The sequence below is a fragment of the Panthera leo genome, chromosome D4 (assembly GCF_018350215.1).
Source record: "Panthera leo isolate Ple1 chromosome D4, P.leo_Ple1_pat1.1, whole genome shotgun sequence".
Taxonomy (NCBI): Eukaryota; Metazoa; Chordata; class Mammalia; order Carnivora; family Felidae; genus Panthera; species Panthera leo.
Window position 1 is genome coordinate 56,374,759 of NC_056691.1, and position 27,770 is coordinate 56,402,528.

The 27,770-nt window shown below is 43.5% G+C and overlaps 2 protein-coding genes across 2 annotated transcripts; both read right to left on the reverse strand.

Moving 5' to 3' along the window:
• Window positions 1-529: 529 nt before the first annotated feature.
• On the reverse strand, window positions 530-2,408 carry CCL19 (C-C motif chemokine ligand 19). Its single transcript, XM_042913120.1, has 4 exons — window positions 2,068-2,408; window positions 1,222-1,348; window positions 895-988; window positions 530-804 (listed from the first exon to the last, which is right to left on the reverse strand). The coding sequence occupies exons 1-4, from the start codon at window positions 2,126-2,128 to the stop codon at window positions 784-786; spliced, it is 303 nt and encodes a 100-aa protein (XP_042769054.1). The 5' UTR covers window positions 2,129-2,408; the 3' UTR covers window positions 530-783.
• A 17,828-nt stretch (window positions 2,409-20,236) lies between these two features.
• CCL21 (C-C motif chemokine ligand 21) lies at window positions 20,237-21,398 on the reverse strand. Its single transcript, XM_042912178.1, has 4 exons — window positions 21,234-21,398; window positions 21,019-21,139; window positions 20,748-20,930; window positions 20,237-20,666 (listed from the first exon to the last, which is right to left on the reverse strand). Exons 1-4 carry the CDS (start codon window positions 21,298-21,300, stop codon window positions 20,633-20,635), a joined length of 405 nt encoding a protein of 134 aa, XP_042768112.1. The 5' UTR covers window positions 21,301-21,398; the 3' UTR covers window positions 20,237-20,632.
• Window positions 21,399-27,770: the final 6,372 nt, after the last annotated feature.

The following is a 27,770-nucleotide window of genomic DNA, read 5'->3' on the forward strand; positions in this document are numbered from 1 at the left end:
GAAGACTTGGGATGAAGGGAGGCTACCCAACCCAGCCTAGAGTCAAGGAAGGCCTCATGGAGAAAGAGTCATTAAGAACCAGATGGGAAGGTAGGTGAGCCAATGAGAGAGAAGAGTGTTCCTGACAGAGGGAATGGCATGGCTGTTTGGGTACTTTCCCCCCAGATAGTAGAGCTGGGCCTCTTCCTGCCCCTGGCCATGAGAACTGGTTCTTGATAAGCCCCTTCCCGCCCTGGTGAAACCTGATCCCTGAGACATCTGGATACTTTGCCTTGGAGAGCAAAGACTGGGAGGCGTGAAAGAGTTTGGCTCAATCATTGAACAGACACAAGTTTGAGTGTCACAGGGCTGTGAAGAGACATGAGGTGGGGGCCTGATTGTGGGAGTTGATCCTGAAAACCCAAGGTATTAAGTAGGAGTCCATGAGAAGATTGCTTAAGTTGCAGAGTGAAAATTAGATCTTGCCATTCCATCTCCCTATTTCCTATCCTGGTCCTCTTGGACAGAAAACAAACAGCAAACAGACAGATCCATGGGTACCAGTTGGGCTTTATTGGAAGCATTGCAGTCTGGGTGTGGAGGAGAAGCTGTGCTCCTGCCACACTCATGCCTGCTCACACTCACACTCACATTGACACTGCAGGCCCTGTCCCAGCTGGGTCAGGTCTGGTACAGAGTTGCTGGAGGCCTGATCCTCCCTTTTGGTCCTTGGTTCCCCAGGGCTGCAGTGATTCATATCCCCTCACTCAGGCGTCTACAGGGCTCCTCTGGGGCTGTCATGGGTTAACTGCTGTGGCGCTTATTCTAGGGGAGGAAGAAGAGTCAAGGTCATGGGCTGGGGTTTTGGGCAAGGACTCTGAGGGAGGAGGCAGGGCTGGGGAGGGCTGGGCTTGCCTTTGCAGTGTTCTTCTGCAGTCTCCGGATGATGCGGTCCACCCAGGGCTGGTCTGGGGGTGCACAGAGCTGGTGACCTCTCAGTGTGGTAAACCTAGAGTCACAGGTCAGTTATCAGAAACAGTGGAGCCCTGGAACCCAGATCTCTTGTAGGCCCTGGTGTGAGGGGCAGGAAGATGTGGGGACCACATCTGGGAACCAGTTTCAGGCGCTTACTTGAAGAGGTTGGGCTTGGCAAGGAGAAGAGAGATAAGATGGTGGGGGTATCACCAATGGCTGATGGGGGAGAGGAGGCTGAGGCTAGACAAGTTCCTCCCCACAACTCACACGACAGCAGGCACTCTACAGCCATCCTTGATGAGGAGGTAATGAAAGGCCCGCACAATATTCCCAGGGATGGGGCGCTGGGTTACAGACAGGCAGCAGTCTTCAGCATCGTTGGCACCACCCAGAGCTGGGATATGGGAAAGAAAGTAGTGTCAGGGCATAGGGACCCTGAGGAAGGGAGGCCATATGTAGCCCTAACTGAGGTTAAGGACACACGTCTGTGTGTGTAGGCAGCTAAATCAGTTATTCAGCTGGTATATACCAATATGGCCCTAGTGGTTGCTAAATATATTGAAATACTTCTAAGCTGTTTGGTAAACAACCACTGCCCTAGGCCTCATAAATGCCTTCCTGCTGCCCTGATCATCCCAACTTCTCTCCCAGGACCTCTCAACTGCTGCATCAATGAAGAGTTGATGCTGTTCACAGCACGGGGGTGGGGAGGGGAGGTGGGGAGTCGGGGGTGGGGAGTAGCAGGAGGCTGGGGTTAGAGGACTTATGAATTGTTAAATATTTTGACTACTAGCCCTGTCTCCCATTCTCTCTCCTGTAAGCAGATATATACTGTTTTCTCCTGTCTGGGAAACTGAGGCAACAGGAAACAGGCTGCAGAGAGAAGGTAGCCATAGGCCTTGGGATACACCAAGAGACGGACAAACATTGGAATTCAGGGGCCCAGGTACTCACAGGCACACACGCAGGCACACGCACAGTCACACACACACAGTGTTCAAGGAACCTCTGGATTCACCCAAACATGGAGACCTAATTCAGTGTCCCCACATCCAGCATCAAATAGTCTGACATTTAGACACCCCCATCCCCTGTCCCCACCATAAGGCTTACCAGGAGAGGTCCAGAGAATCAGCAGGCTGAGGGCCAGTAGTGCAGCTGCAGGGGATGCCATGGAGGGTGAACAGAGGCAGACCAGCAGTGAGCGGGAGTGCGGGTGAATCTCTGGGTGTGTGCAAGAGTCTGTGTGACACTGAAAGTTGGCTGGGAGTGGGAGGGAGCAATGGGAAGTGCACAGGAGTCCTTGTGGGATGTGAGGGGGTCTGGGAATGTGAGTGCGAAAGCCTGTGTGAGGCTGCGACTGCCTCCTATTTATGGCTTGGAACTTTCACTTTCCCTGCTCAGAAATTCCCCTCCACATCCCTTCCGTGGATTCCCCTCTGCCCCCCTTTTTCTGACGGAACCTGACCCTGCCCTCCCTTTTCCCGCCTCAGTAGCTTCCCTGCTCTTCTGCTTTCTTTGGCTTCATCTTGGAGAAACTAAGCAGTCTGCAGTCTCGCCAAGAGAAGGGACCTTGCAATGTCAGCTCCAGATAGAGGTTCTCCATTATTGCATCAGTGGCATTTGCATCATTAACCATGGCTTTCAGTGGTGATAGTCAGGATTGGGGTGGGGTGCAGAGTGAGGAGTTGCATACCCTTCCCTAGCCTTATCCCTCATTTTCACTCTTGTCTCTGTGGTTATTCTCTCTGGTATGGGTGGTGGTGAGGAATGCTTCTCTGGTGCTCTCAGAACAACCATGGAGCCTGGGGTAACCTCCTAGTGCCTGCCCATCCATTATCTGGGAACCAGTCCCTTCCTTGGGACAAGTACAGTTGAAAGAGAATTTCCTTGGGAGGATGCCCAGCACCTATCCCACATCTCAGGCCTCTGGGATTCAACTTCCTGGCTCAGCCAGCACTGCCCTTTTCTCTTTTACCATGTTCATATGTTTAACACTTGGGTCAACAGAACAGCTGGAGGGAGCCTGGCCTGGAATAGCCCCCTTCATCTTTCCCCTCCTCTCAATCCTGGGAACCAAGAGGGGATTTTTAGGGAGAGGTACTGGTCAGCTCATATTCAGACAATCCCCAAATTTCAAGGAATCAACAGATGGAGCAGGGGACAAGTGATTTCCCATCTTTATGAGAAAGGCCAGAGATAGATGAGAAGAGAAGGACTCAAAAGGGAAATTAATATGGGAACACTCATTCAAAGATCCCACTGACGTTTTAGACCCTCTTTTGGATTGGGGAGGTGTTTTCCTCATAAGTTTCTAACTTATCTTTCTTTCCATCCATTAGTAATAATAATAGTAACAGTATTTCTAATTGTTTACTACACATTAGGCTCTGAATCAAGGACTTGATTTTACTAGCTTCCCCAACAAAAACTGTGAAGTAATTTTTATTATTATCATATTATTATTCTGTTTTACACATAAATAAAATGAGGCTCAGAGCACAAGGTCACATGGCAAGTAGGTGTCTTGTACTTACGGGTCTTTTGCTCTAAGGTTTACACTCTTTACCACTATCGCACACTGCCTGTCTGCCAACTGTCCATTGATCATAGAACAGTACGGATGAGTGAGACTCTACAGATAGAATGCTTTGGCTGGGACTCAAATTCCATCACTTGCTAGCTGTGTCACAAAGTGCAAGTTCTCCTGTTCTTGTGTCTTTTATTTTTTTGAAGTCAGCATTTTCATTTTTATTCTCAAATTTTTATTTAAATTCTAGTTAATATATAATATAATGTTGGTTTCAGGAGTAGAATTCAGTGATTCATCACTTACATATTAACACCTAGTGCTCATCGTAACAAGTGCCCTCATTAATACCCATCACCCATTTAGTCCATCACTCCACCCACCTCTCTCCATCAACCCTCAGTTTGTTCTCTATTGTTAAGAGTCTCTTGTGGTGGGGCGCCTGGGTGGCTCAGTCGGTTGGGCGGCCGACTTCGGCTCAGGTCATGATCTCGCGGTCCGTGAGTTCGAGCCCCGCGTTGGGCTCTGTGCTGACAGCTCAGAGCCTGGAGCCTGTTTCGGATTCTGTGTCTCCCTCTCGCTGACCCTCCCCTGTTCATGCTCTGTCTCTCTCTGTCTCAAAAATAAATAAAAAACGTTAAAAAAAATTAAAAAAAAAAAGAGTCTCTTGTGGTTTGTTACCATCTCTCTCTCTCCCACCCCATATGCTCATCTGTTTTATTTCTTAAATTCCACATATGAGTGAAATCATATGGTATTTGTCTTTCTCTGATTGACTTACTTCGCTTAGCATAATACACTCTAGCTCCACCCACATCATTACAAATGGTAAGATTTCATTCTTTTTGATGGCTAAGTAATATTCCATTGTATATATATTCCACATCTTCTTTATCCATTCGTCAATCAGTGGACATGTGAGCTCTTTCGATAGTTTGGCTATTGTTGGTAATGCTGCTATAAACATCAGTGTGCAGGTACCCCTTCAAATCCGTATTTTTGTATCTTTTTGGTAAATACCTAGTAGTGCAATTGCTGGATCATAGGGTAGTTCTATTTTTAGTTTTTTGAGGAACCTCTATACGGTTTTCCAGAGTGGTTGGCTGCACCAGTTTGCATTCTCACCAACAGTGTAAGATGGTTCCCCTTTCTCCACATCCTGGCCAACATCTGTTGTTTCCTGAGTTGCTAATTTTAGCCATTCCTTTAGGTGTGAGGTGGTATCTCACCATGGTTTTGATTTGTATTTCCCTGATGATGAATGATGTTGAGCATCTTTTCATGTGTCTGTTAGCCATCTGGATGTCTTCTTTGGAAAAATGTCTATTCATGTCTTCTGCCCATTTCTTAACTGGATTATTTGCTTTTGGGTGTTGAGTTTGATAAGTTCTTTACAGATTTAAATACTAACCCTTTATCAGATGTGTCATTTGCAAATATCTTTTCCCATTCTGTAGGCTGCCTTTTAGTTCTGTTGATTGTTTCCTTAACTATGCAGAAGCTTTTTATCTTGATGAAGTCACAAAAGTTAATTTTTGCTTTTGTTTCCCTTTCCTCCAGCAATGTGTCTAGTAAGAAGCTGCAATGACTGAGGTGAAAGAAGTTGCTGCTTGTGTTCTCTTATAGGATTTTAATGGTTTCCTGTCTCACATTTAGGTCTTTAATCCATTTTGAATTTATTTTTGTGTATGGTGTAAGAAAGTGGTCCAGTTTCATTCTTCTGCATGTTGCTGTCCTGCTTGGAAAACTGTTTGTTGAAGAGTCTTTTTTTTTTTTTTTTTTTCCATTGGATATTCTTTCCTGCTTTGTCGATGCTTAGTTGACCATGTAGTTGTTCCTCCATAGGTGTTCCTGTGTCTTAATATCCTTCTGTGTAAAATAGGAATGGTGCTAGATCTACTCCTTAGGACTAAGGTAATGCAAATAATGTCCTTAGTTTAGAGGCTGGCTCGTAATAAACACTCTTCAACTGTTAACTATTGTTATTATTCTATCCTTCATTCAGATATATGTCAGTTCATCTATCTATTCATTTTCCATTGATCTATGCATTCTTTTGCTTATGGTGGTTCGGATTATGCTCTGTCGTCCCACCCTCATCCACTCTCCACTCTTCTCTACCCTGCTCTGTTCTCTGGAAGGCTGACCTGTATAGACTGAATTGCCCTCCAGCTTCTGTTTTAGTTTGGTCCACAGGAGGCAGCAGCAGGAGATCAGTGGGTGATAGGAGAGAGAGGTTAATTCCCCAGATCCTTCATTTTGCTGCAGTCCTGGCAGTGAATAATTTTCTTTCTGGTAGTTGTTCTCAAAGAGTGGTCTTCAGACAGCAGCATCACCATCACCTGGGGGCTTGTTAGAAATGTAAATTCTGGGGGCGCCTGGATGGCGCAGTCGGTTAAGCGTCCGACTTCAGCCAGGTCACGATCTCGCGGTCCGTGAGTTCGAGCCCCGCGTCAGGCTCTGGGCTGATGGCTCAGAGCCTGGAGCCTGTTTCCGATTCTGTGTCTCCCTCTCTCTCTGCCCCTCCCCCCGTTCATGCTCTGTCTCTCTCTGTCCCAAAAATTAAAAAAAAAAAAAAAAACGTTGAAAAAAAAAAAAAAAGAAATGTAAATTCTGAAGTTCTATTCCAGACCTACTGGAATAATCTGTATTTTAACACACCTGTAGGTGACTGATACATGCTGGAGTCTGAAAACCACTGATCTATAGTTATAGATCCTTTGGGGCTCCCTCCTCTCTATGGGTCTCTCTGTAAGGCTCCTGAAACACTGTTCCCCCTTGCCCCTTCAGGCTTTGGTATGGTAATGGTTTCCCACTATTGCTAAACCCTGGGTGCCTCACTGTCCCATGTTGGTTTCTTAATCTCACCTCACCCCTTAAATAGCTCCTTTATTAAAGTCTTTCTGGTTAAAATTTTTTGAGTGTGCCACCTGCCAAGATCCTGATTGATACAGTAAATGGTACCAGAAGAGATCCAAGGAAATAGATTCCCACAATGGGATTCTAGGATTGGGCCACTCAAATGTTTGATGAGTCACAGATAATCCCTTTACATGGGTAAAGAAGACACTAAGTAATCTGAAGCACGAAGAAACATCACAGTCACTTGGATTATCACCACTGAAGCATAGGGTGTAATGTTGGTGGAGGACAAGGCATTAGGAGATAAAAATGACAGAGGTACTTAATTACTATGGCCACAAGTGGGATTTCAAATGGTGATTACATATATAGTTGAATGGGCTGCCTGTTTGTGATAATGCTAGCAAAATTACATTAAAAAAAAAAGGTGAGGGATGCCTGGGTGGTTTGGTTGGTTGAGCATCCAATTCTTCATTTGGGCTCAGGTCATGATTTCATAGTTCGTGAGATTGAGCCCTGTGTTAGGGATTCTCTCTCTCCCTCTTTCTCTGCCCCTCCCCTATTCTTGCACCCCACCCCTACCAAATAAATAAATAAACATTTTAAAAAAGGGTGAAAAGATACCATGAACTTCTTTTTTTTTCTTTTTAACTTATTTTCTTTTTTATTATAATTTTTAAAATTTACATCCAAATTAGCATATAGTGCAACAATGATTTCAGGAGTAGATTCCTTAGTGCCCCTTACCCATTTAGCCCATCCCCCCTCCCACAACGCCTCCCGTAACCCTCAGTTTGTTCTCCATATTTATGAGTCTCTTCTGTTTTGTCCCCCTCCCTGTTTTTATATTATTTTTGTTTCCCTTCCCTTAAGTTCATCTGTTTTGTCTCTTAAAGTCCTCACATGAGTGAAGTCATATGATTTTTGTCTTTCTCTGACTGACTAATTTCACTTAGCATAATACCTTCCAGTTCCATCCACATAGTTGCGAATAACAAGATTTCATTCTTTTTGATTGCCGAGTAATACTCCATTGCATATATATACCACATCTTCTTTATCCATTCATCCGTTGATGGACATTTGGGCTCTTTCCATACTTTGGCTATTGTTGATAGTGCTGCTATAAACATGGGGGTGCATGTGTCCCTTCAAAACAGCACACCTGTATCCCGTGGTTAAATGCCTAGTAGTGCAATTGCTGGGTCATAGGGTAGTTCTATTTTTAATTTTTTGAAGAACCTCCATACTGTTTTCCAGAGCGGCTGCACCAGCTTGCATTCCCAGATACCATGAACTTCTAACTCAAAGTATTGGTGGAGATCCAGATAAACTCTATGGAATTCTTAAGAAATATTTATTGTATGTGATCACATGACAGATGTGGCTGAGGATCAAGCCCAAGACCTGATTGTATGGGTTGTAGAGTTGTAACACCAGGTAAATGCACAACCTCACCATACCTGATGCTAGGGTGCTGTTGGAAAGGAGCAGGATTCTGAGACTTGTGATGAGGATGTTTGGACAGAGATAAACAGAGCTGATAATGTTTTTTGTTTTTTTTTTAAAAATTATAATATTTTAATATTTTTTTAAAGTAAGCTTCATGCCCAGCACAGAGCCTAATGCAGAGCTTGAATTCATGATCCTGAGATCAAAACCTGAGCTGAGATCAAGAGTCAGACACTTAACTGACTGAGCCAACCCAGCACCCCTAATTTTTAAAAATTTTTAAATGTAATCTCTATGCCCAACATGGGGCTCAAATTTACAACCTTGAGATCAAGAGTCACATGCTCTACCAACTGAGCTAGCCAAGTGCCCCTAAAGCTGATAATTTAATATCTTCAAATTCCTTTGAACATTTCTTGCTGGTAGAAGAACACTCTTCTTCCTCCTGCAAACCATGAATGACCTGGCCTTTATTCCATTAAAAACATGTTTTTAATAACTCCTAGGGCATGCATTTTTTTCTTCAAGACTTACCCTGACAACTCCTCATAGTCTCCAGGCCTACAGGGATATATAAGATGTGCTCTAAGAACAACAGCATGTATGCTGAAGGATTTGCAGGAACTTGAAACTCTATTGGAAGAATCTTGGGGACCAGTGAGGACAAATTTGTTGACATGGGTGCCCTCACCCAAGAATTGTATTAGTTCAGCACCTGGGAGTGATATTAATAGTCTGTTGGGTTGGTTACTGGAAGTGTGGACTCAACAGTGGCCTTTGATCAATAAAGTCGAGATGTTAGAACCTCACTGACATAAAACTTTGATGTGCATGTGATTTACATGGGAGTCTTATTAAACAGTAGATTCTGATTAAGTAGGTTTGGGGTGAAACCCAAGATGCTGCATTTCTTTTTTATTTTATTTTTATTTTTGAGAGAGAGAGAGAGAGCACGCACAAGCAGGGGAGGGGTGGGGAGGTGGGGACAGAGGATCCGGAGTGGGTTCCGAGCTGATAGCAGTGACCCCGATGCAGGACTCACACTCATGGACCATGAGGTCATGGCTTAAGCCAAAGTTGGATGCTTAACTGACTGAGCCACCCAGGCACCCCCAAGATGCTGCGTTTGTAACAAACTTCTAAGTGATGCTGATGCTACTGGTCCATAGACTATACTTTGAGGGGCAAAGTAGAGGAAGGACTGCAAAATTTGAGAGAGATGGGAATGTTGGAGTGCACTTATTATGTACAACCACTAACTGTACACCTCTGAAGGGCTCCAAAAGATACTTCCTTCTCCAAGGCAATAAGAAAAGCTTAATGAAGGGAATAGTAACTTCTCTGAAAAGTACTATAGTGGCTTATTTAGCAGGCAAGAGATGAGGATAGAAGATGCCTTCTTGGGACTGGACAATCTTATTTCAAGGGGAATAATGGAATCCTTAAGTGGTAGAGGTCAGATGTGGGCACCTAACCATAAGCAATAAGGTAAATGAAATTACATATAAACTGTAAGGACAAGTTGGTAATTTATGTGCTTTGCCCACAGGGATCTGTGGTGCTAGCTAATTGATTATAGCATTCCTAGGGATGAAATAGATGGACAGCTTATTGATGTGCTACTTGACCTGTCTAAGTGGAAACATCTAAGTGGGCAAAAATTTGATCCAAATTGTACTGGGGATTTACAATCTTTTGCCTAGTTCCTCTACTTAAGTCAGTTTCCTAAACCAAAAGCCCTTTGATCGAGTGGAAGGTGGGAGGGCTTGAGTCTCTTTCACAGGTAGATTCTATACATCTTTCTCCTAGTTAGTGGTTCTCAAAGTGTGGTCCCTGGACCAACAGCATCTGCATCAACTGAGAACTTGCCAGAAGTGCAAATTATTGGGCTCTGCCCCAACTTCATTGGATCAGCAACTCTGCAAATGGTTCAGCAGTCTGTACTTTAACAAGCCTTTCTTGTAATTCTGATGTATGCTAAAATTTGAGAGTCACTGCTCTAAGCCTTCTCTATAGAGATATCTGTAGCCATTTTGCTAGGGTGAGTCTGAATGTAGAATAGGACATACTCAGACCTTTGGGGCATTATTAGACACTGTCTCAAGTTAATGCTAGTCTTAGGGACCCAAAATCCTACTGTGGTCTGCCAGTTGGAGTGAAGGTTTATAGAGGTCAAGTTACAGGAGGATCTTAATACAGGTCTGTCTCACAGAGGGTCTCTAACACCTGTCCACATTATTTCCTAGGTTCAGAATGTATAGTGGGAATAGGTATACTTAGTAATTATCCAAATGTCCACACTGATTCCTGTGTGAATAAGGAAAATTATAGTAGGAAAGACCAAGTGGAAGTCCTTTAAACTATACCTGCCCTATCACATTTCCCACTAAATAGTAAACTTAAAGTAATGCTACATTCCTAGAGAAATTGCATAGATTAGAGCACCTTCAAAGAGATGCCATAATGCCTGGCACAGAATATTACAGCTAATAATCTAGCACATGCCTTTTTTTCTATACCAGTCAATTAAAGACCATTGAAATCAGCTTCTTTTCTTAAAATATTTTTAATGTTTATTTATTTTTGAGAGACAGAGACAGAGAGAGAGAGAGTGGGGGAGGGGCAGAGAGAGAGAGACACACAGAATCTGAAGCAGGCTCCAAGCTCCGAGCTGTCGGCACAGAGCCCAACATGGGGCTCAAACCCACAAACTGTGAGATCATGACCTGAGCCGAAGTTGGATGCTTAACCGACTGAGCCACCCAGGCACCCTGAAATCAGTTTTTCAATTGGAATGACAGGACTACACCATCACTGTCTTACCCCAGGGATGTATCAGCATTCCTGCTCTTTGTCATAAGAGCAGGACATCACATAGAATATCAACTGTCATAATCTTGACATCTCATAGAATATCAACTGACATTATGCTTACTGTCTCTAGTGGACAAGAAATAGCAGTCCCCTTAAATGCCTTAAGTTAAGGGTCTTAAGTTAAGACCCATATGTGCCAGAGAGAGAGAAAGAAATCTTACAAAAATTCAGGATCCTGCCATATAGGTGAAGTTTCTCGGCTACTGTGGGTAGAGAGAAGCTGAAAAACAGTGGTCTGTGGTGTGTTGTAACTTCACCATGAAGAAAGAGACACAATACTTAAAGGGAAGTTTAGATTTTGGAGGCAACATATGCTATATTTAGGTGTACTGCTGTAAAATATTTACTGGATATGGCATAAAGCTGATGATTTTGAATGAAGCCCAGAGCAAGGAGGGCTCAGCAGCAGGTCCAGTTTCCAGGAAAGTTGCGCTGCTACTTGGGTGTTATGACTCATAAATCCAATGAACTTCAGATTTTCTGTGGCAGAAAAAGGGTGCTGTAGGAGCTCCAATAGGAGAATTACAGCAAAGACCCTTAGGGTGTTGGAGTAAGGCCATACCTCTTTTGCTAGTGATTATTTTCTATTTGAAAACTAGTTCCTGATTTGCCACTGGGCCTGGGTGAACACTCAGACTCTAGTTCACTCGGTGCCAATGTGGCCTAAGGGTGTTATCTATAGCAAATCATATAGTTGGATGTGCACAGTAGCATCATTCCATTGTTAAATGGCCATTGTACATATGAGATCAGGCCTTACAAATTTCAGAAGGCAGGAGTAAAAGCATGGGTAGGTGGCTCAGATTCCTACTTGTATTGTTTCTTCTTCTGATTACACTTATACCTTCAAGGAGAAGTTTTCTACAGTTAACAGAGGGAAAAAATGCATGGTCTTGATGTTTAGATGGTTCTCTAAGGTATGCTGGCATCCGTCAGAAGCAGACAGTTGCTTACATTCAGAGGTGGCCTTGAAAGACAGTGGTGAAGGGAATTCCTCTCAGCGGGCAGAATTTCAGGCAGTACTTTGAATGTCAACATTGTTGGGAAGTAGAGACAGCTTGAGGTTTGGAGGTATACTAATTCACATGCAGTGGCTGCCTACAATAACCCTGCCCTCACCTTTGTGAATGGTTCCTTCACTAAAATTTTTTTCCATTAAACCTTTCTGGGCATGCCATTTGTTTCCCGCCAAGATCCTGAATGATACAAGAGTATAGTGCAGAGGGAGCATAATAGGGTTCAATTAAATTTCATTACTGTCTGCCTGGAATGCCTGTTGAGAAAGACCTTGAGAATCAGCAGGAAAGAGTAAAATAACAAAATAATAACAAACAAGGGATTTGTAACACATTCATTCAATAAATATTTATTGAGGGCCCCCTATGTTCCAGACACTGTTCTTGGCACTAGGATATGGCAGTAAACAAAACAGATGGATGTTTCTGCTCTTGCAGAGTTTTTATTCTAATGAAGGAGACAGGAAATAAGAAAACAAGAAAAATGTATATACTTCAGAGGACAGTAAGTGCTATGAAGAAAAATAAAGAAGGCCAGAGGGATAGGGAGTATTGGGGAGTGTGGTCAGGGAAAACTTTGGTGACAACATTTGAACAGAAAGCTGATGTGAAGAAGGTGAGGGAGAGAGCCATTCAGAGATCTGGGGAAGATGTTCTAGGCAAAGAAAATAGCAAGTGTGAAGATTTTGAGGTGAGAGTATGTTTGAGGAATAGAAAGGAGGCCAATGTTATGGGAGGGAAGTGAGCAAAGAGTGGTGGGAGATATAGTCAGATATTAATATGGGCCAAATAATTAAGGCTTTGTAGGCCATTGTAGGGTTTATGTTTTATTTTGAGTGAGATGGGGAACGATTGGAGGGTTTTAAATGGAGGTGTGACATGATCTGATATGTTTTAAAGTCCCCTTCTGGCTGTCGGATCAAAGTAGTGCAAGAATGGAAGCAGGGAGACCAGGTCAGAGGCTATTGCAATAATTGAGGAGGACACAATGTTACTGGGAGTTGGTGAGAAGTGATTAGATTCTGGAAATATTTTGAAGGTAAAGTCATGGGCTTTGGTGCGGGGTTCAGCATACAATGTGAGAGGAAAGAAGAGGCAAGAATACTGCAATATTTTTGGCTTGAGCAATGTGATGGATGGAGTTGCATTTACCAAGATGTGGATGACTACAGAGGAGTGGGTGTGTGGGAAGATCAGGGGCCTGGTTTGACTTGTTAGGATGAAGCAGCATTTTGGATATATAAGTGGAGATGTAGGCATCTGATAAGAAGTAGGCAGCTGGTAATGTGAGTTTGAAGTTCAGGGGAGAAATTTTAGCTAAAAATACAAATTTGGGAGCATATGGATGGTATGTAAGGCCATAAGACATTGAGATCTCCAAGGGAGTAAGTGTAGGTAGAAGAGGTTCATGTTCCAAGTCCTGAAGCTCCCCAATATCGACAGATCAGGGATATGAAGAGGATCAGGGAAGGAGGGTGCTGTCAGGGTGTTACGATGGTACCCACTTTCATGGCAAACAGGGAAAGGACACAGGGTCTGTGGGTGGAAGGCTTAAGCACCAACTCCCTAGCCGTTGGTTTAGATGATCCAATGGGGGTGGAAGTGGGGGACTGGATGCCAAGCAGGTGGGTTTAAAACAGTTCCTGACCACATACACAGAACTCTAAGTGGGCTACATGCTTCACCTAGTTCACCCACTTCCCAGCCAGGTTGCTTTTGTGTGAGCCCTGGACAAATCTTACAGCTCAGGGCAGCTTTTTCCAGCCTATACCCACACTCCTCCAAGGAGCCCACACGGACTTCATGCTTCCAGGTTTGACCATATCCACACCTCAGGAATCACAGACCTTGGATAGTGGGCCATAGCTATTGGGACAGGGAAGGGAGCAGCTGTGCCTGGGAAGTCAACCAAGTCCATGGTAGGGGAGTTAATGATTGTGGGGAGAGGACCTCGACTAGATGCTTAGTGTTTGTTGAATGAATGAGTGTGTGTATCCCAAGCTGTGTCCCTGGAGCTGTGCTTGACTGATGTGCTTGTCGTGTGTGTGTGTGTGTGTATGTATGTGTGTACCTGAGGTGCCCATCCTGTGTGTGGGCCTCCCCATACCTACCTCGCGCAGTTAGTGTTGTATGTGGCTGTGTGTCTCCTCTCCCAGGCCTGCAGAGGGCGCCCCAGCCTGGGAAGGGAGGCTCTCGAGTGGGCGGGGCTCTGGAGGAGAGGTGTAGGGAAGCTGTAGTTGGCTAGGGGTATTATAGCAGGGGCGGGGGCGGGGGGGTGGGGAGGCCCTGACCCAGGGGGCTCCTCAGAGAGTCCGGGAAGGGCGTTGGGCCCAAAGTTCCTGGGCCCGGGCCGACTTCTGGTGCTCTCCTTGCTCCAGGCACCCGTGGGCCCCCGAAGCCGGAGGTCCCGGACAACGGGCCGGATACGCGGAGGGGAGACTTGGACTGTAAGTGGGACCACACCCCCGGGGGCCTGGGGCCAGCGTGGGTCTCAGAGGCCCCCCCGGGTGGCCATTACCCCAGGTTTAGAACAACGGCCCTCCCCCCAAATCCCCGCCACTCAGGCCCCCGAACTCGTCCGTACACAGCTCGCTGGCAGAGACGCGTGGGCGGGCGAAGGCCTGTGTTTGTCTACAAATATTTATCTCCCTCACTCCCACTCCAACATACCCTGAGTCCAAGGCACTAACGTAGAAGTCGAAATAATGTTTGCCTTAAAGGCTAAAGGAAGTTCACATCACCTCTGGCACTTCCTTCACAGAATAACCTGCACCCGATTGATTCCTTACACCGCATAATTACGGTGCTAACCCTAAAAAAGGGTTTCTTTGTTCAGTGAAGGTTTATTGAGAGCCTAACTGTGCCGGCGTGAGGCTCGGCGCCAGAGGATGAAGGCCTTTAACATGGATATGAGCGAAAAAGGAATGTATACTATTCGTCATTGGACACAGGAAAACGCCAGACCTCTGGCCTATCATGAGACACATTTGAGGACAAGTAATAAAAAAAAAAATCTTTGTGGTCCCAGAAAGATAAAGGAAATGAAAACAAAATTCAACCCACAAACCTGCTGTTTGCATGTAGCCGACCGAGGACCGCGGTGACGATGCTGCCTCCTGGTGGCGGAACGGGGCAACGCAGCTATCACAGTCAAGTGGAGTTTCACAGGGTGGGAGTGGTGGTGGCAGTGACGGCGTGGATTCTGAACCGAAATTGGCTCTGGCTGCCCAGGTGGTCAATAGTGGAATTTCGTTCTCTTAATATTAGATTGAAATTTATTATGACAACAGTTCCATAGCTCTAAGGCGAAAATCTTCAAGAACATGGCATCAGAGTTTCCCTGGGGTGTTTTGGTTTGTCACCACCGAGAAAGGGATGTCCTGAAGAAAACAAAGTCTTCAGCTTCTTTTCATAGCTAATACATTCTCTGCAGGTGGAACTGTAAACACCAATAGAAGAATTAAAAATATAGGTGTTAGAAAAAGACGCTTGGCAACTTAAGCATTTATGAAAATGGTAACTCATTGGTCAAGACTGATGCCAAAGGATAGAAGCATTGATGAATTTCATAAAACAACACAGCATCATTTTGACCCAAAATACAAGGAAAAATAGCACCTGGATGTGGGAAAGAGAAAGAACTTCACAAAAGAGGCCAGTGAGCTGAAGGCGTTTTCACAGGTAAATGCTTAAAGCCAGGAAACAAATTAATTTTGAGTTTCATAAATAGTAAGTGTGGGCCCAGTCCCTCTGACATTCCTGTGCCCTAATGCAAGGTACAGATGCCAAGTGTGTTAGTGGTGCTGTGCTGGTACCTCTATATTGTTCCATTTTTAATTTTTGAAAGGAATATATCAAAAGAAAGGCTCTGTCATTGGTGATCATGACCCTCTAAAGGCTTGGGTTGATGAGGAAAGAATGAAATAGTGGCTAGCCAGAGTATGGCCCAAGTATTGTGGGAGGTGTGGTTGAGAAATCTGATTGCTTAGTTTGGAATTCGTTTCAGGTTCATATTACTGAGCTTAAGATGTTTTTAGGAGGTCTCACTAGCTCTGGATAGGGTTAAGGATATGGGATACAAACCCCTTACATTTGAATTTTTTTTTTAACGTTTATTTATTTTTGAGACAGAGAGAGACAGAGCATGAACGGGGGAGGGTCAGAGAGAGGGAGACACAGAATCTGAAACAGGCTCCAGGCTCTGAGCAGTCAGCACAGAGCCTGACATGGGGCTCGAACTCACTGACCGCGAGATCATGACCTGAGCCGAAGTCAGCCGCTCAACCGACTGAGCCACCCAGGCACCCCAAAACCCCTTACATTTGTATCAAAGTGATCCTTAAAGGATTCACAAAGGAGGGCCAGGGGAAATGGGAGGCTTCTAATTCCCAGGCAACTCTGACAAGAAGGAGCTGGCCCATCATTTCATAAGTGTGTGTGTTGTTTCATGGGAGAGATAGTGACAAGATCATTTAAAAACATGGTATTAGTAATTTTCTGAATGGTCCTGAGGGTGACTTATTGTTAGCAGAAAGTTTTAAAGCAATAGACCCATTTAAAAATATATATATATTTTTTTAACGTTTATTCACTTTTTGAGAGACAGAGACAGAGTGTGAGCAGGGCAGGGGCAGAGAAAGAGGGAGACACACAATCCAAAGCAGGCTCCAGGCTCTGAGCTGTCAGCACAGAGCCCGATGTAGGGCTTGAACTCATGAACTGGGAGATCATGACCTGAGCTGAAGTTGGACACTTAACTGACTGAGCCTCCCAGGTGCCCCTCAGTAGACCCAGTTTTAAAGCAATGAAATGTTTTAGTGCTTTAGTGTTAAAGGAAAACTGGATTCCAGGGATTACAGTGGCTTTTCATGATTGAGGGGATGATGATTTTGTAAATTTGGGGGATGTATGCTCTTTAGAATTTTTTTTCTTCTTTTACATTCCTAGTAGAAGCCATTGTCTCCCTAGTGAACACAGGTATACTACTATTCAGTAAAATATTTATTTTTACATATGCATGAGCAAGGCATTGGAAGTCCTTCAAATTTATAATTTTATTGTATGCTTTGTACTTGTTTTTATGGAAATATTTCCTTGTCTAAGCAGCAGTCTTTTGGAAATTTACCTTCATCTCCTCTCCCATTTCTGTCCTTTACACACATACACACACCAAAAACATTTACTGTAGTTTTAGTTGGGGCTCAGGAAGAAGTACAAATAAATGCATGTGTTTAATTTGCCATCTTTACCCTGAACTCCTACTAGTCTTTGAATTTAATGGTGTTGATCTTTTCCTTTATGGTTTGTGTTTTATGGTTTTAATCTTTTTGTCTTGGTTTGGTTTTGGTTTTACATCTTAAGCTCTTTCTATCTCAAGGTTATAAACACACGTATCTATAGTTTCCTCTATTACATATATTTGAAACATTGGGTCTTTCATTCATCTCATATGATGAAACATTGAAAAGTATTGAGTTTATGATAGTGACAAGATAGAGGTGTTTTAAAAATGGAAGAGAAATTAGAACTTAGAAAAAACCCCAAAAGGCAAGTGGCAAAGGAAAAGTAAGCCAAGTACACTACTGTGCTATGCAGTGAACAATTACATGGTGATAATAATGTAAACTCTGATCATGACCTAAATATAGTGGTATGACTATATTTAGAGGACAGGGTGACAGAAGAGGAGGGTTGGTAAGAGTTAATTCCCCATTTTTTATAATAGGAAGCCAATTGGCAACGTTTAAATAGATAAACCGAGAAACAGAAGTGTGAACAAAGTATTTAGATGTATGGCACTAACTCCTAGAAGAAGTAGCTTAAGAGTTAAAATTTACAGGAAGTGGGGCACCTGGGTGGCTCAGTCCATTGAGCTTCTGACTTCAGCTCAGGTCATGATCTTGTGGTTCAAGAGTTTGAGCCCTGCATTGGGCCCACTGCTATCAGCTCAGAGCCCGCTTTGAATCCTCTGTCCACCCCCACCTCTCTGCCCCGCCTCTGCTCATTCTCTTTCTCTCTCTCAAAAATGAATAAAAACATTTAAAAAATTTGTAGGAAATGGTTTTCAAAAGTTTTTTGATATTTTGAAAAGCCATGACTATTACTTATTTTTTTTTTTTTAAATTATGCATCTTAAGGGGCGCCTGGGTGGCTCAGTTGGTTGAGCATCTGACTTCGGCTCAGGTCATGATCTCGCAGTCTGTGAGTTCGAGCCCCGCATCGGGCTCTGTGCTGATGGCTCAGAGCCTGGAGCCTGCTTCCGATTCTGTGTCTCCCTCTCTCTCTGCCCCTTCCCTGCACATGCTCTGTCTCTCTCTGTCTCAAAAATAAATAAAAACATTAAGAAAAAAAATTTAAAAAAAAAGAATGTAAGATTGTTTAAAAAAAAATGAATTATGCATCTTAAGAAAAAAGAAAGAACAAGATAACATTGTCAAAGATGAAGGCAGATAAGGACAGTGGCCACTCGTTTTCTGATGGAATAAGGAATATATTGCATGCCTGCTCAGGGCAGGGTTTGAGGCACAGATGAGGCATAGATAATTAGCAGGATAATTTAGCGAAATACGAAGTTCTGCTTATGTGTTTCCTTTTACTCCGGAGCAACCTCGAGTTTTGGCATGGCTAAGAATAGAGGCATCCTGATGTCAAAGGCCCTTCTGCTTTTGTAAAAGTCGGAAGCACACCTGGGAAGAGGTTATGCCCCGGAGGGACTGGGGAGAGGAAGGATTTTGAAGAAAGGTCTTTCTGACTGGGAGGGAATTGGTATGTATGTCCAGCAATGGGCTGTAATCCCTGGCTGTGTTGAAGCAAGTGTCAGCATCTGAGTGAATGGCTCTGTGGGGGTGTCATGGGAAGCCAGGTTCAAGCCCAGAGTCTTTTATAGCTGAGTTCCTGTGTCTCTAATGTGGCACAGAGCTAAGAGTTTGAGAAGCCAGCACCTGAAGAGTCATACCTGCTAGTACCACAGGGGCCTTAGCATTTACTGGTAAGACTGATGTCCAGTGATGGGATGGTGTGGGGAGCAGATAGGATGCCTCTTCTGTGCCTTGATGTTTCTATGACCTTTGCACAGCCCTTGGCAAGTGGGATCTCCAGACTTCCTGATGTTGAATTCCTCATTAGCACTCCAGTGCAGGGGCTTGGAGTAGGATTAAGTTCATTGAAAGAACATTTTAAAATGCAGTAATTCTTGTGGCACCTGGGTAGCTCAGTTGGTTGAGTGTCCGACTTCAGCTCAGGTCATGATCTCATGATTTGTGGGTTTGAGCCCCACACTGCAGTTCTGACTACGCAGAGCCTGCTTCGGATCCTCTGTCTCCATCTCTCTCTGCCCCTCCCCTGGTCATGTTCTCTCAAAAATAATTAAAACACACACACACACACACACACACACACACACACACAAATGCAGTAATTCTTGCATATCTGAATTTTCAGACTAAGATCACACCTGCTGCATGAGGATAGGTAGGAAGAGCCCCCATCTTCGCCCGTTGCAGGAGGACCAGACAGCACTTACTTTAATGACTTTATGATAAGTAGTAAATGATGTGGTGTGCTCAGGCTCCCACGGAAGGAAAATGTGGTGGGGCAGTCACCTCTAGCTTCTCGCCCCTCACCCAGGATCTATTCCCTTCTTTCCCACATGGCCTGGCTCCCCAATGGTTTTCCCTCTCCCTATATCCCTTTTATCCCCTATGGGGATAAAAGAGGCAATGAGGGGATCTCTGCTCTGGGGAGGAAGAGGTAGAGAAGAGCCAGGCCAGAGTCTTCTTAGAGAGGACACCGATTTGCATTTGAATTCTGGGGTTCTAAATACCTGCCACAGGAGACTTAGTCCTTGGTCTCAGAGGTTAAAGGGGCTAAAGTACCCTAGGGAAGAAAGGGAAGGAGAGAAGGCTTTCCCACCTGGGAGGGAGCTTAGGGAGTCAAGAAGCCCAGATAGGAATAGAGAAGCACACAGCTCCATTAAACAAAGAGAGACCCAGCTTCACTGATGAGGGCAGGAGTGTGTGGGTATTTGGGAAGGGATGGGGGCTCTGAAGGGGTCCCAGGGCCGGAACTGTGCATAGGGTAGGTTTTAGTAGAACTTGTGTTTGCCTGTGTTACAGGCAGGCCCAGGTTCCATTCTCCCTTCTGGGGACCCTCCCAAAGAAGTCCTTGGACCTTCGTATTCAGAGGACCCCAGGGAAAGTGGTGGCAGTCCCAGGCAGAGCTAGGAAAAGATCTGGAGGTCACTCCTGAAGTGATAGCATGCTGGACATAACCAGGGAAGAGCCCTCTTCAGGGTCTCAGAGGCCTGCAGAGCTTTTGGCGATGTGTGCTCTTGGTCCACCATCTCTCACTGACAGGGATTTCTCAGAGACCGGGAGCAGCCCAGATCCCTCCACTGCCAGGGTAACTGGGAGGCAAGGAAACTCTTGGGATAGGTGAGAAAATAGAATTTTCCAGGTCACGTTCTTGGCTGGGACCAGAGTGTGTGACCCCACCCTGTAGTGACACTGGCTTCCCCATTGACGCAAACACACAGGAACAGATACTTGGGTGGGAGGCTGGAACAGGTTTTTATTGTTAGATATAAATTGTATTTACAAGAAAGCAGTAGGGTGCAGTGGGAGTAGGGTCAGGTCCAGTATCCTGGGTGACCTTTTCTCAGAGGGGACAGTCCTGCTGCCTCCTCTCACACTTCCTGGGAGACTCTCCCTCCTCTGCCTTTCTGGGTCTGGCCTGGTGTGGGCAACGTAGCCATGCAGGGTAGGGCTGGGTATACAGATGGGATGGTTGAAGCAGGAGAAGGGGTGAGGCAAGGCCAGCATGAGGTGGCTGCTCTGCGGCCCCTGAGTCTACCCCCTCTCCTAGCCCACTTCTTGCTCCTTGGATTGGGGCTCCAAGCCCCAGTGAGGCTGGTGGGGGCCTCCTGGGCTCCAGGCTGGTCACTGGGCTATGACCCTTTTGGGGTCTGTGGCTGTTCAGTCCTGGGAGGGCAGAAGACGGGTTTGAGGGGCTGATCAGGGCTCCCCTTCACTTCCCTCCCACTGTCCCTCTAGCTTCCTCACCTCTTACAGCCTTTGGAGCCCTTTCCCTTCTTGCCAGACTTGGGGGCTCCTTTGTCCCTCTTACAGCCCTGGGCTTGTTTCCGTGGGGCTGGTGGCTTGTCCAGACGTTGCATCAGCTGCTGCACCCAGGTCTCTTTAGGGTCTGCGCATAGCTCTGGCTGAGAGCGCTTCCGAGGTGAGAACCTGGGGGTTGGGCATTAGCAAGCCTGTCCTAGTTTTGCCCGCCATGCCCTCCCCACTCAGCTGCACCCACCTTCTTGCACCCACTCACAGGATAGCTGAGATGGGGCAGCCCCTGCTTGGCTCCTGCTTCCGGTAGCTGCGGACAACCTGGGCGGGAATCTTCCTTAGGCTGTACTTGAGGCAACAATCCTGCGCCCCTCCATCACTGCCTGCAGGGTGGGGTTTACAGGGAGCCGGGGCTCCTGGTAGGCTCCCACCCGCGCCTCCCCTTCTCCCCATCCTAGGCAACTCCCTCTTTGATACCTTGGGTCCAGGGGATGCAGAAGGCCAGGACCAGGACAAGGAGGCTCAGAGCCAATGACTGAGCCATGGCTGTGGTAGAAGGTGAGTGTGAGGCCAGAGCGGTAGGCGAGGTGGACAGCTGCAAGTTGGGGGTCCGTGTGTCAGCTAGGACTGGTCTGCTGCCTATTTATGCAGGCAGACACTTTCACTTCCTCCATCCCCAGCCACTCTGTCCATGCAAGAATAGGGATCTCCCTCCTTTTCCTTCCTGAAAGGCTGCCTCACTAGTATGCGGAAACGAAAACTTCACACAGCCCATCGGATCCCAAGCCTCCTGAGTCTGTCTCCTCAATATCAATTGAATCTGTCCAGCCCTTTTTCTACCTTTGGCCACTGTTTTGGTCCAGGCTTCACTGTGTCTCTCCTGGAACACTATGATTGCCTCTTCACTGCATTTTAGGTTCCATATTCTCCCCATTCTTCCACAGGCTGAGGACTGTTGCTTCCTAAAATGTGCATTTGATTTTTGGATTGTAAGAGTTCTTTTTTTTTTTTTTAAAGTAGGCTTGATGCATAGTGTGGAGCCCAATGTGGGACTTGAACTCACAACCCTGAGATCAAGACCTGAGCTGAGATTGAGAGTCGGACGCTTAACTGACTGAGCCACCCCAAAGATATTTCTTTTAAGTATTATTTATTTAAGTAATCTCTACACTGAGTGTGGGGCTTGGACTCATGATCCCGAGATCACGAGTCACACGCATGCTCTTTGGACTGAGCTAGCCAGACGCCTCTGGATTTTGAAAGTTCTTTATGCATTCTGGATAATAGACCCTTATCAGATATATGATTTGCAAATATATCCTCCTATTCTGTGGATTTTCACTATCTTGATAGTGTCCTTTGATACATAGAATTTAAAAATTTTGATGAAGTCCTACTTATCTATTTATTTTTCTGTTACCTGTGCTTTTAGTGTCATATTTAAGAAACCTATGCCAAATCTAAGGCCATGAAGATTTCTCCTTGTTTTTCCCCTCAACTTTATCGAGGTATAATTGACAAAATTGTATGTATTTAAAGTGTACAACATGATGACTTCATACAGGTATACATTATGAAATAATTACCATAATCAAGTTAATTAATACCTCTGTCACTTCACATAGTTACCTTTTTCCTTTTTTTTGTGGTGAGAATGCTTAAGATCTACTTTCTTACCAATTTCAAGTATACAATATAGTATTATTAACTACAGTCACCATGCTGTACATTCACTCCTTAGAACTTATTCATCTTATAACTGAAAGTTTGTACCTTTGACCAACATCTCCCCATGCGCCCCCTGCCCCCAACTCCTGGCAGCCACCACTCTGTTTCTATGTGTTTGAATTTTTTTTTTTGATTCCACATATAAATGATACCATATACTATTTGTGTTTCTCTGTCTGGCTTATTTCACTTAATAAAAAAGGCTTTCCAGGTTCATCCATGTTGTCATGATGGCAGTTTCCTTCTTTTTTATGGCTGAATAATATTCCATTGCATGTATGTATGTATTAGATCTTCTTTATCCATTCATCCATCAGTAGACACTTAGGTTGTTTCCATGTCTTGGCCATTGTGAATAATGATAACAATGAATAAGGGAGGACAAATATCACTTTGAGGTAGTGGTTTCATTTCCTTTGGATATATACCCAGAAGTGGGGTTGCTAGACCATATGTAGTTCTATTTTTAATTATTTGAGGAAATCCATATTGTTTTTCATAATGTATGTACCAATTTACATTCTTATCAACAATGTAGAGGGGTCCCTTTTCTCCACATCCTCTCCAACATTTGTTATTTCTTGTCTTTTTGATAATAACCATTCTAACAGGTATGAGGTGATATATCCTTGTGGTTTTTGGTTTGAATTTCCCTGATGATTAGTGATGTTGAACATATTTTTATATACCTGTTAGGCATTTGTATATTCTTTGGAAAACTGTCTACTCAGGTCCTTTGTCCATTTTTAAATCATATTTTGTTTATTTTGCTATTGAGCTTATGAGTTGCTTATATATTTTAGGTATTACCCCTTATCAGATAGTTTGTAAATATTTTCTCCCATTCCCTAAGTTACATTTTCATTTTGCTGATGGCTTCCTTTTCTGTGCAGAAGCTTTTTAGTTTGATGTAGTCCCACTTGTTTATTTTGCTTTTGGTGTTATACCCCCCTAAAGTAATTGCCAAGACCAATATCAAGTAGTTTTTCCTTTTCTAGGAGTTTTACAGTTACAGGTCTTACATTTAAGTCTTTATCCATTTTGAGCTAATTTTTGTGTGTGGTGTAAGATATGGGTCCAGTTTCATTCCTGTAGATGTGGCCATCCAGTTTTACCAACATTGTTGTTCTTGGTGCCATTGTCAAAGATTAGTTGACCACATACGCATGGGTTTATTTCTGTGCTCTTTATTCTCTTCCATTGGTCTATGTATCTGTTTTCATGTTAGTACCATACTGTTTTAATAACTATAGCATTTTAATATAGTTTGAGATTATGAAGTATGATGCTTCCAGCTTTGTTTTTCTTCTTCATGATTCTGGTTGTTTGGAGTCTTTTGTGGTTCTTTTTTTTTTTTTAATTTTTTTAACGTTTATTTATTTTTGAGACAGAGAGAGACAGAGCATGAACGGGGGAGGGTCAGAGAGAGGGAGACACAGAATCTGAAACAGGCTCCAGGCTCTGAGCTATCAGCACAGAGCCCGACACGGGGCTCAAACTCACTGACCGCGAGATCATGACCTGAGCCGAAGTCAGCCGCTCAACCGACTGAGCCACCCAGGCACTCCGAGTCTTTTGTGGTACTATATGAATTTTAAGTTGCCTTTTTTTTCTATTTCTGTAAAAAATGCCATTGGAATTTTGACAGAGATTTCATTGAATCTTTTTAAAAATTTAAATATAATTTATTGTCAAATTGACTTACATACAATACCCAGTGCTCATCCTGCATTGAATCTTTAGCTCACTTTGGGTAGTATGGACATTTTAACAATATTAATATTACACAGGATATCTTTCCATTTATTTGTGTCCTCCTCAGTTTCTTTCATCAGTGTCTTATATTTTTCAGTGTATGGTTCTTTCACTTCCTTGGTTAAATAAGCCCTAAGTATTTTATTGCTTTTGATGATATTATAAATGGGATTTAAAAAAAATTTCTCTTCTAGATAGTTTGTTGTTAGTATATAGAAATATCGCTAATTTTTGTGTGTTGATTTTGTATCCTGAAACTTTACTGAATTTGTTTATTAGTTTTTTGGGTGTGTGTGTGTGTGTGTGTGTGTGTGTGTGTTTTGGTGGAGTCCTTGGGATTTTCTATATATAAGATCATGACATCTGCAAGCAAATGACAATTTTACAAGCAATGTACAAGCAAACGATCTGGATACTTTTCATTTCTTTTTCTTGCCTAATTGTTCTGGCTAGGACTTCGAGTACTGAGTTGAATAGAAGTGTTGATAGTAAGCACCCTTGTTGTTCCTAATATCCCCCAGCGTGGGGCTTGAACTCACAACCCTGAGATCAAGAATCACATGCTCTACCATCTGTGCCAGCAGGCATCCCAAACATTTTTTAAAAATAAAGTCTATGCCCAACGTGGGGCTTGAACTCAGACCCCCTAGATCAAGAGTCACAAGCTCTACTGATCGAACCAGCCAGGTGCCCCAGTTTTGTTCCTGATCATACAGAAAAAGCTTTCGACCTTTCACTCTTGAAATATTGTCATATATGAAATATATAGCTGAAATATTGTCATATATGACTTTACTTATGTTGAGGTACATTCCTTCTATACCTAATGTATTGAGAGTTTTTATCATAAAAGAATGTTTAATTTTGTCAAATGCTTTTTATTGCATCTGTTGAGATGATCCTATAATTTTTATCTTTCATTATGTTAATGTGTTTCACATTTGTTGATTTGAATATATGAACCACCCTTGCATCTCAGGGATAAATCCCTCTTGATCATGGTGTATGACTCTTAATGTGCTGCCAAATATGGTTTGTAAGTATTTGTTGAGGATTTTTGCATGTATGTTAATCAGGGATCTTGGCCTGTAGTTTTCTTTTCTTGAAGTGTCCTTGTCTGGTTTTAGTATCAGGGTAAGGCTGGCCTCATAAAATGAGTTTGGGAGTGTTCCTTCATCTTCAATTTTTTGGAAGAGTTTGATTGGTATTAATTCTTCTTTAAATGTTTGGTAGAATTTACCAGTGAAGGATTCACCTGGTAGAATTTACCAGGTCCATCTGGTCCTGGGCTTTTCTCCATTGGGAGATTTTTTATTCTTGATTTAGTGTCCTAACTAGTTATGGGTCTATTCATATTTTCTATTTCTTCATGATTCAATCTTGGTAGGTTGTATGTTTCTAGGAATTTGTCCATATTTTCTAGGATATCCAATTTGTTGGTTATATATATTATGAATATTGGTTATATATATAATTGTTCATAGTGGTCTCTTATGATCCTTTGTATTTGTGTGGTATCAGTTGTAATGCCTCCTTTTTCATTTCTGATTTTATTTTCCAGTAAAAACCTCTAACTGCTTCCATTGCTGCACAAATTCACTCCACCAACAGTGTACTATGGTTCCCTTTTCTCCATATCCTTACCAGCACTGGTTATTTTTTTTCTTTTTCATAATAGCCAATCTGACAGGTGTGAGTTGATATCTCATTGTTGTTTTGATTTGCAGTTCCCAGATGGATTAGTGATGTTAAGCATCTTTTCATGTGCCTGTTGGCCATTTGTGTGTCTTCTTTGGAAAAATGTCTACTCAAATCCTCTACTTATTTTTTTCTTGTTTTTTAAAATTTTTATTTATTTATTTTGAGAGAGAGAGAGAGAGAGAAAGTGGGAGAGGGGCAGAGAGAGAGAGAGAGAGAGAAAGAGAGAGAGAGGAGAGAGAGGGGGAGAGGGGGAGAGAGAATCCCAAGCAGGCTCTGTGCTCTCAGCACGGAGATGGACATGGGGTTTGATCTCATGAACTGTGAGATCATGGCCTGAGTGGAAATCAAGTCAGATGCTTAACTGACTGAGCCACCCAGGTTCCCCTCCTTTACTTATTAAAAAATTGTTTTTATATTAAGTTGTATGAATTCTTTATATATTTCGGATTTTAGCCTCTTATTGGATATGTGATTTGCAAATACCTTCTGTGATTCAGTAGGTCTTTCATTTTGTTAATGGTTTCCTACACTGTACATGTAGTTTGATGTAATCCCATTTGTTTTTTTTAGCTATTGTTGTCCTTGTCTAAGGAGATTGATCCAAAAAAAATTGCTAAGGCTGACGTCAAAGAACTTACTATGTTTGCTTCCAGGAGTTTTATGGTTTCAGGTCTTATATTCAAGTTAGACTGAGTAATTTCAATTGCATTATATTCAAGTATGCTGATCCTTCCTTCCACCTTCTCAAGTTTGTTGTTGAATTCCCCCAGTTATTTTTTTTTTCATTTAAGTTATTGTATTTTTGGCTCTAGAATTTTTGTTTGGCTCATTTTAAATAATTTGTACCTCTTTATTGATAGTCTCATTTTGCTCAGACATTGTTTTTTGAGATTTCCCTTAGTTCTTTGCCCATGGTCTCCTTCAGCTCTTTGAACAGATGTTTTGACTTTTCCAAACAATTTTTGCCAGGTATGCATTCTTCGTTGTGTGTGGTCCCTGAAGTTTCTGTTCTGTTATCTATGCAGTTAGCCAGTGACCTGACAAAAGTTTCTCTACCCACTTCCCACTAAAAGGGTTCTGTCCCTTTTAACATTTTGATTTATGCCCCTGTGGAAGCTGCTGCAGCCCAAGAGGGCTGCAACCAAAGCAAGCGTCTCACCTGTCCCTCAGGGAACCACCAGACTGACCAAAATGCACAATCCCCAATTTTTGGAGGATGAGATTCTCTGCCACCAGCCAGAAACTCCAGGAATGTGTGCCACTGTCTCCACAGTGTTAGCTAGTAGCTAGTTGATGCATGATGGTCTCTTATGAAAGATCAAGCATCCTCTCCCTTAATCAAGCACTCCCCTGATTGTTATAAGCGTCTGATAAATTTCCAGAGTTCTGAAATAGGTACTTTCAATTGCTCTTTCCAGCTTAGTGGTTGCTTTAGTGGAGGGACCAACCCCTTGAGTTTCCTACTCTGCCATTTTGCATGCTGTCATTCCTGTAGTTTAGTTTTTAATGTTTTAAATCTTTTCTCTGTTTGGAATTTATGCTGGTGTATGGTGTGTGTATTATTGGGTCATGACTTAGAACCTATATTTAAATCCAGATTGGGACTTCAGAGTTGTAATCATCAGGTTAGGACTCGAAAAGCCATCTAGTTCTCAGAGTGCTAAACCCAGCACCAGGCTCCCTCATACCCAGGCTTATCCCACATTTCTGAAGAACAACTTGTATGGGGATAGAGAGACCATAGGGAGATGTGGAGAGGGTAAGAAATGGGAGGAATAAAGTCAGGACAGGGTTGGCAAAGTACAAGATAGTGACAGAAAGATTATGCCT

Excerpts from the sequence above, each read along its gene's own strand:
- CCL19 (XM_042913120.1), bottom strand. The coding sequence starts at position 2,128 with ATGGCATCCCCTGCAGCTGCACTACTGGCCCTCAGCCTGCTGATTCTC. Across the intron at positions 1,349-2,067 it reads GATTCTCTGGACCTCTCCTG|CTCTGGGTGGTGCCAACGAT; the intron begins GTAAGCCTTATG and ends CCCATATCCCAG. Across the intron at positions 805-894 it reads TGCAGAAGAACACTGCAAAG|AATAAGCGCCACAGCAGTTA; the intron begins GCAAGCCCAGCC and ends TTCCTCCCCTAG.
- CCL21 (XM_042912178.1), bottom strand. The coding sequence starts at position 21,300 with ATGGCTCAGTCATTGGCTCTGAGCCTCCTTGTCCTGGTCCTGGCCTTC. Across the intron at positions 20,931-21,018 it reads TGCCCCATCTCAGCTATCCT|GTTCTCACCTCGGAAGCGCT; the intron begins GTGAGTGGGTGC and ends CCCAACCCCCAG. Across the intron at positions 20,667-20,747 it reads GGCTCCAAAGGCTGTAAGAG|GACTGAACAGCCACAGACCC; the intron begins GTGAGGAAGCTA and ends CTGCCCTCCCAG.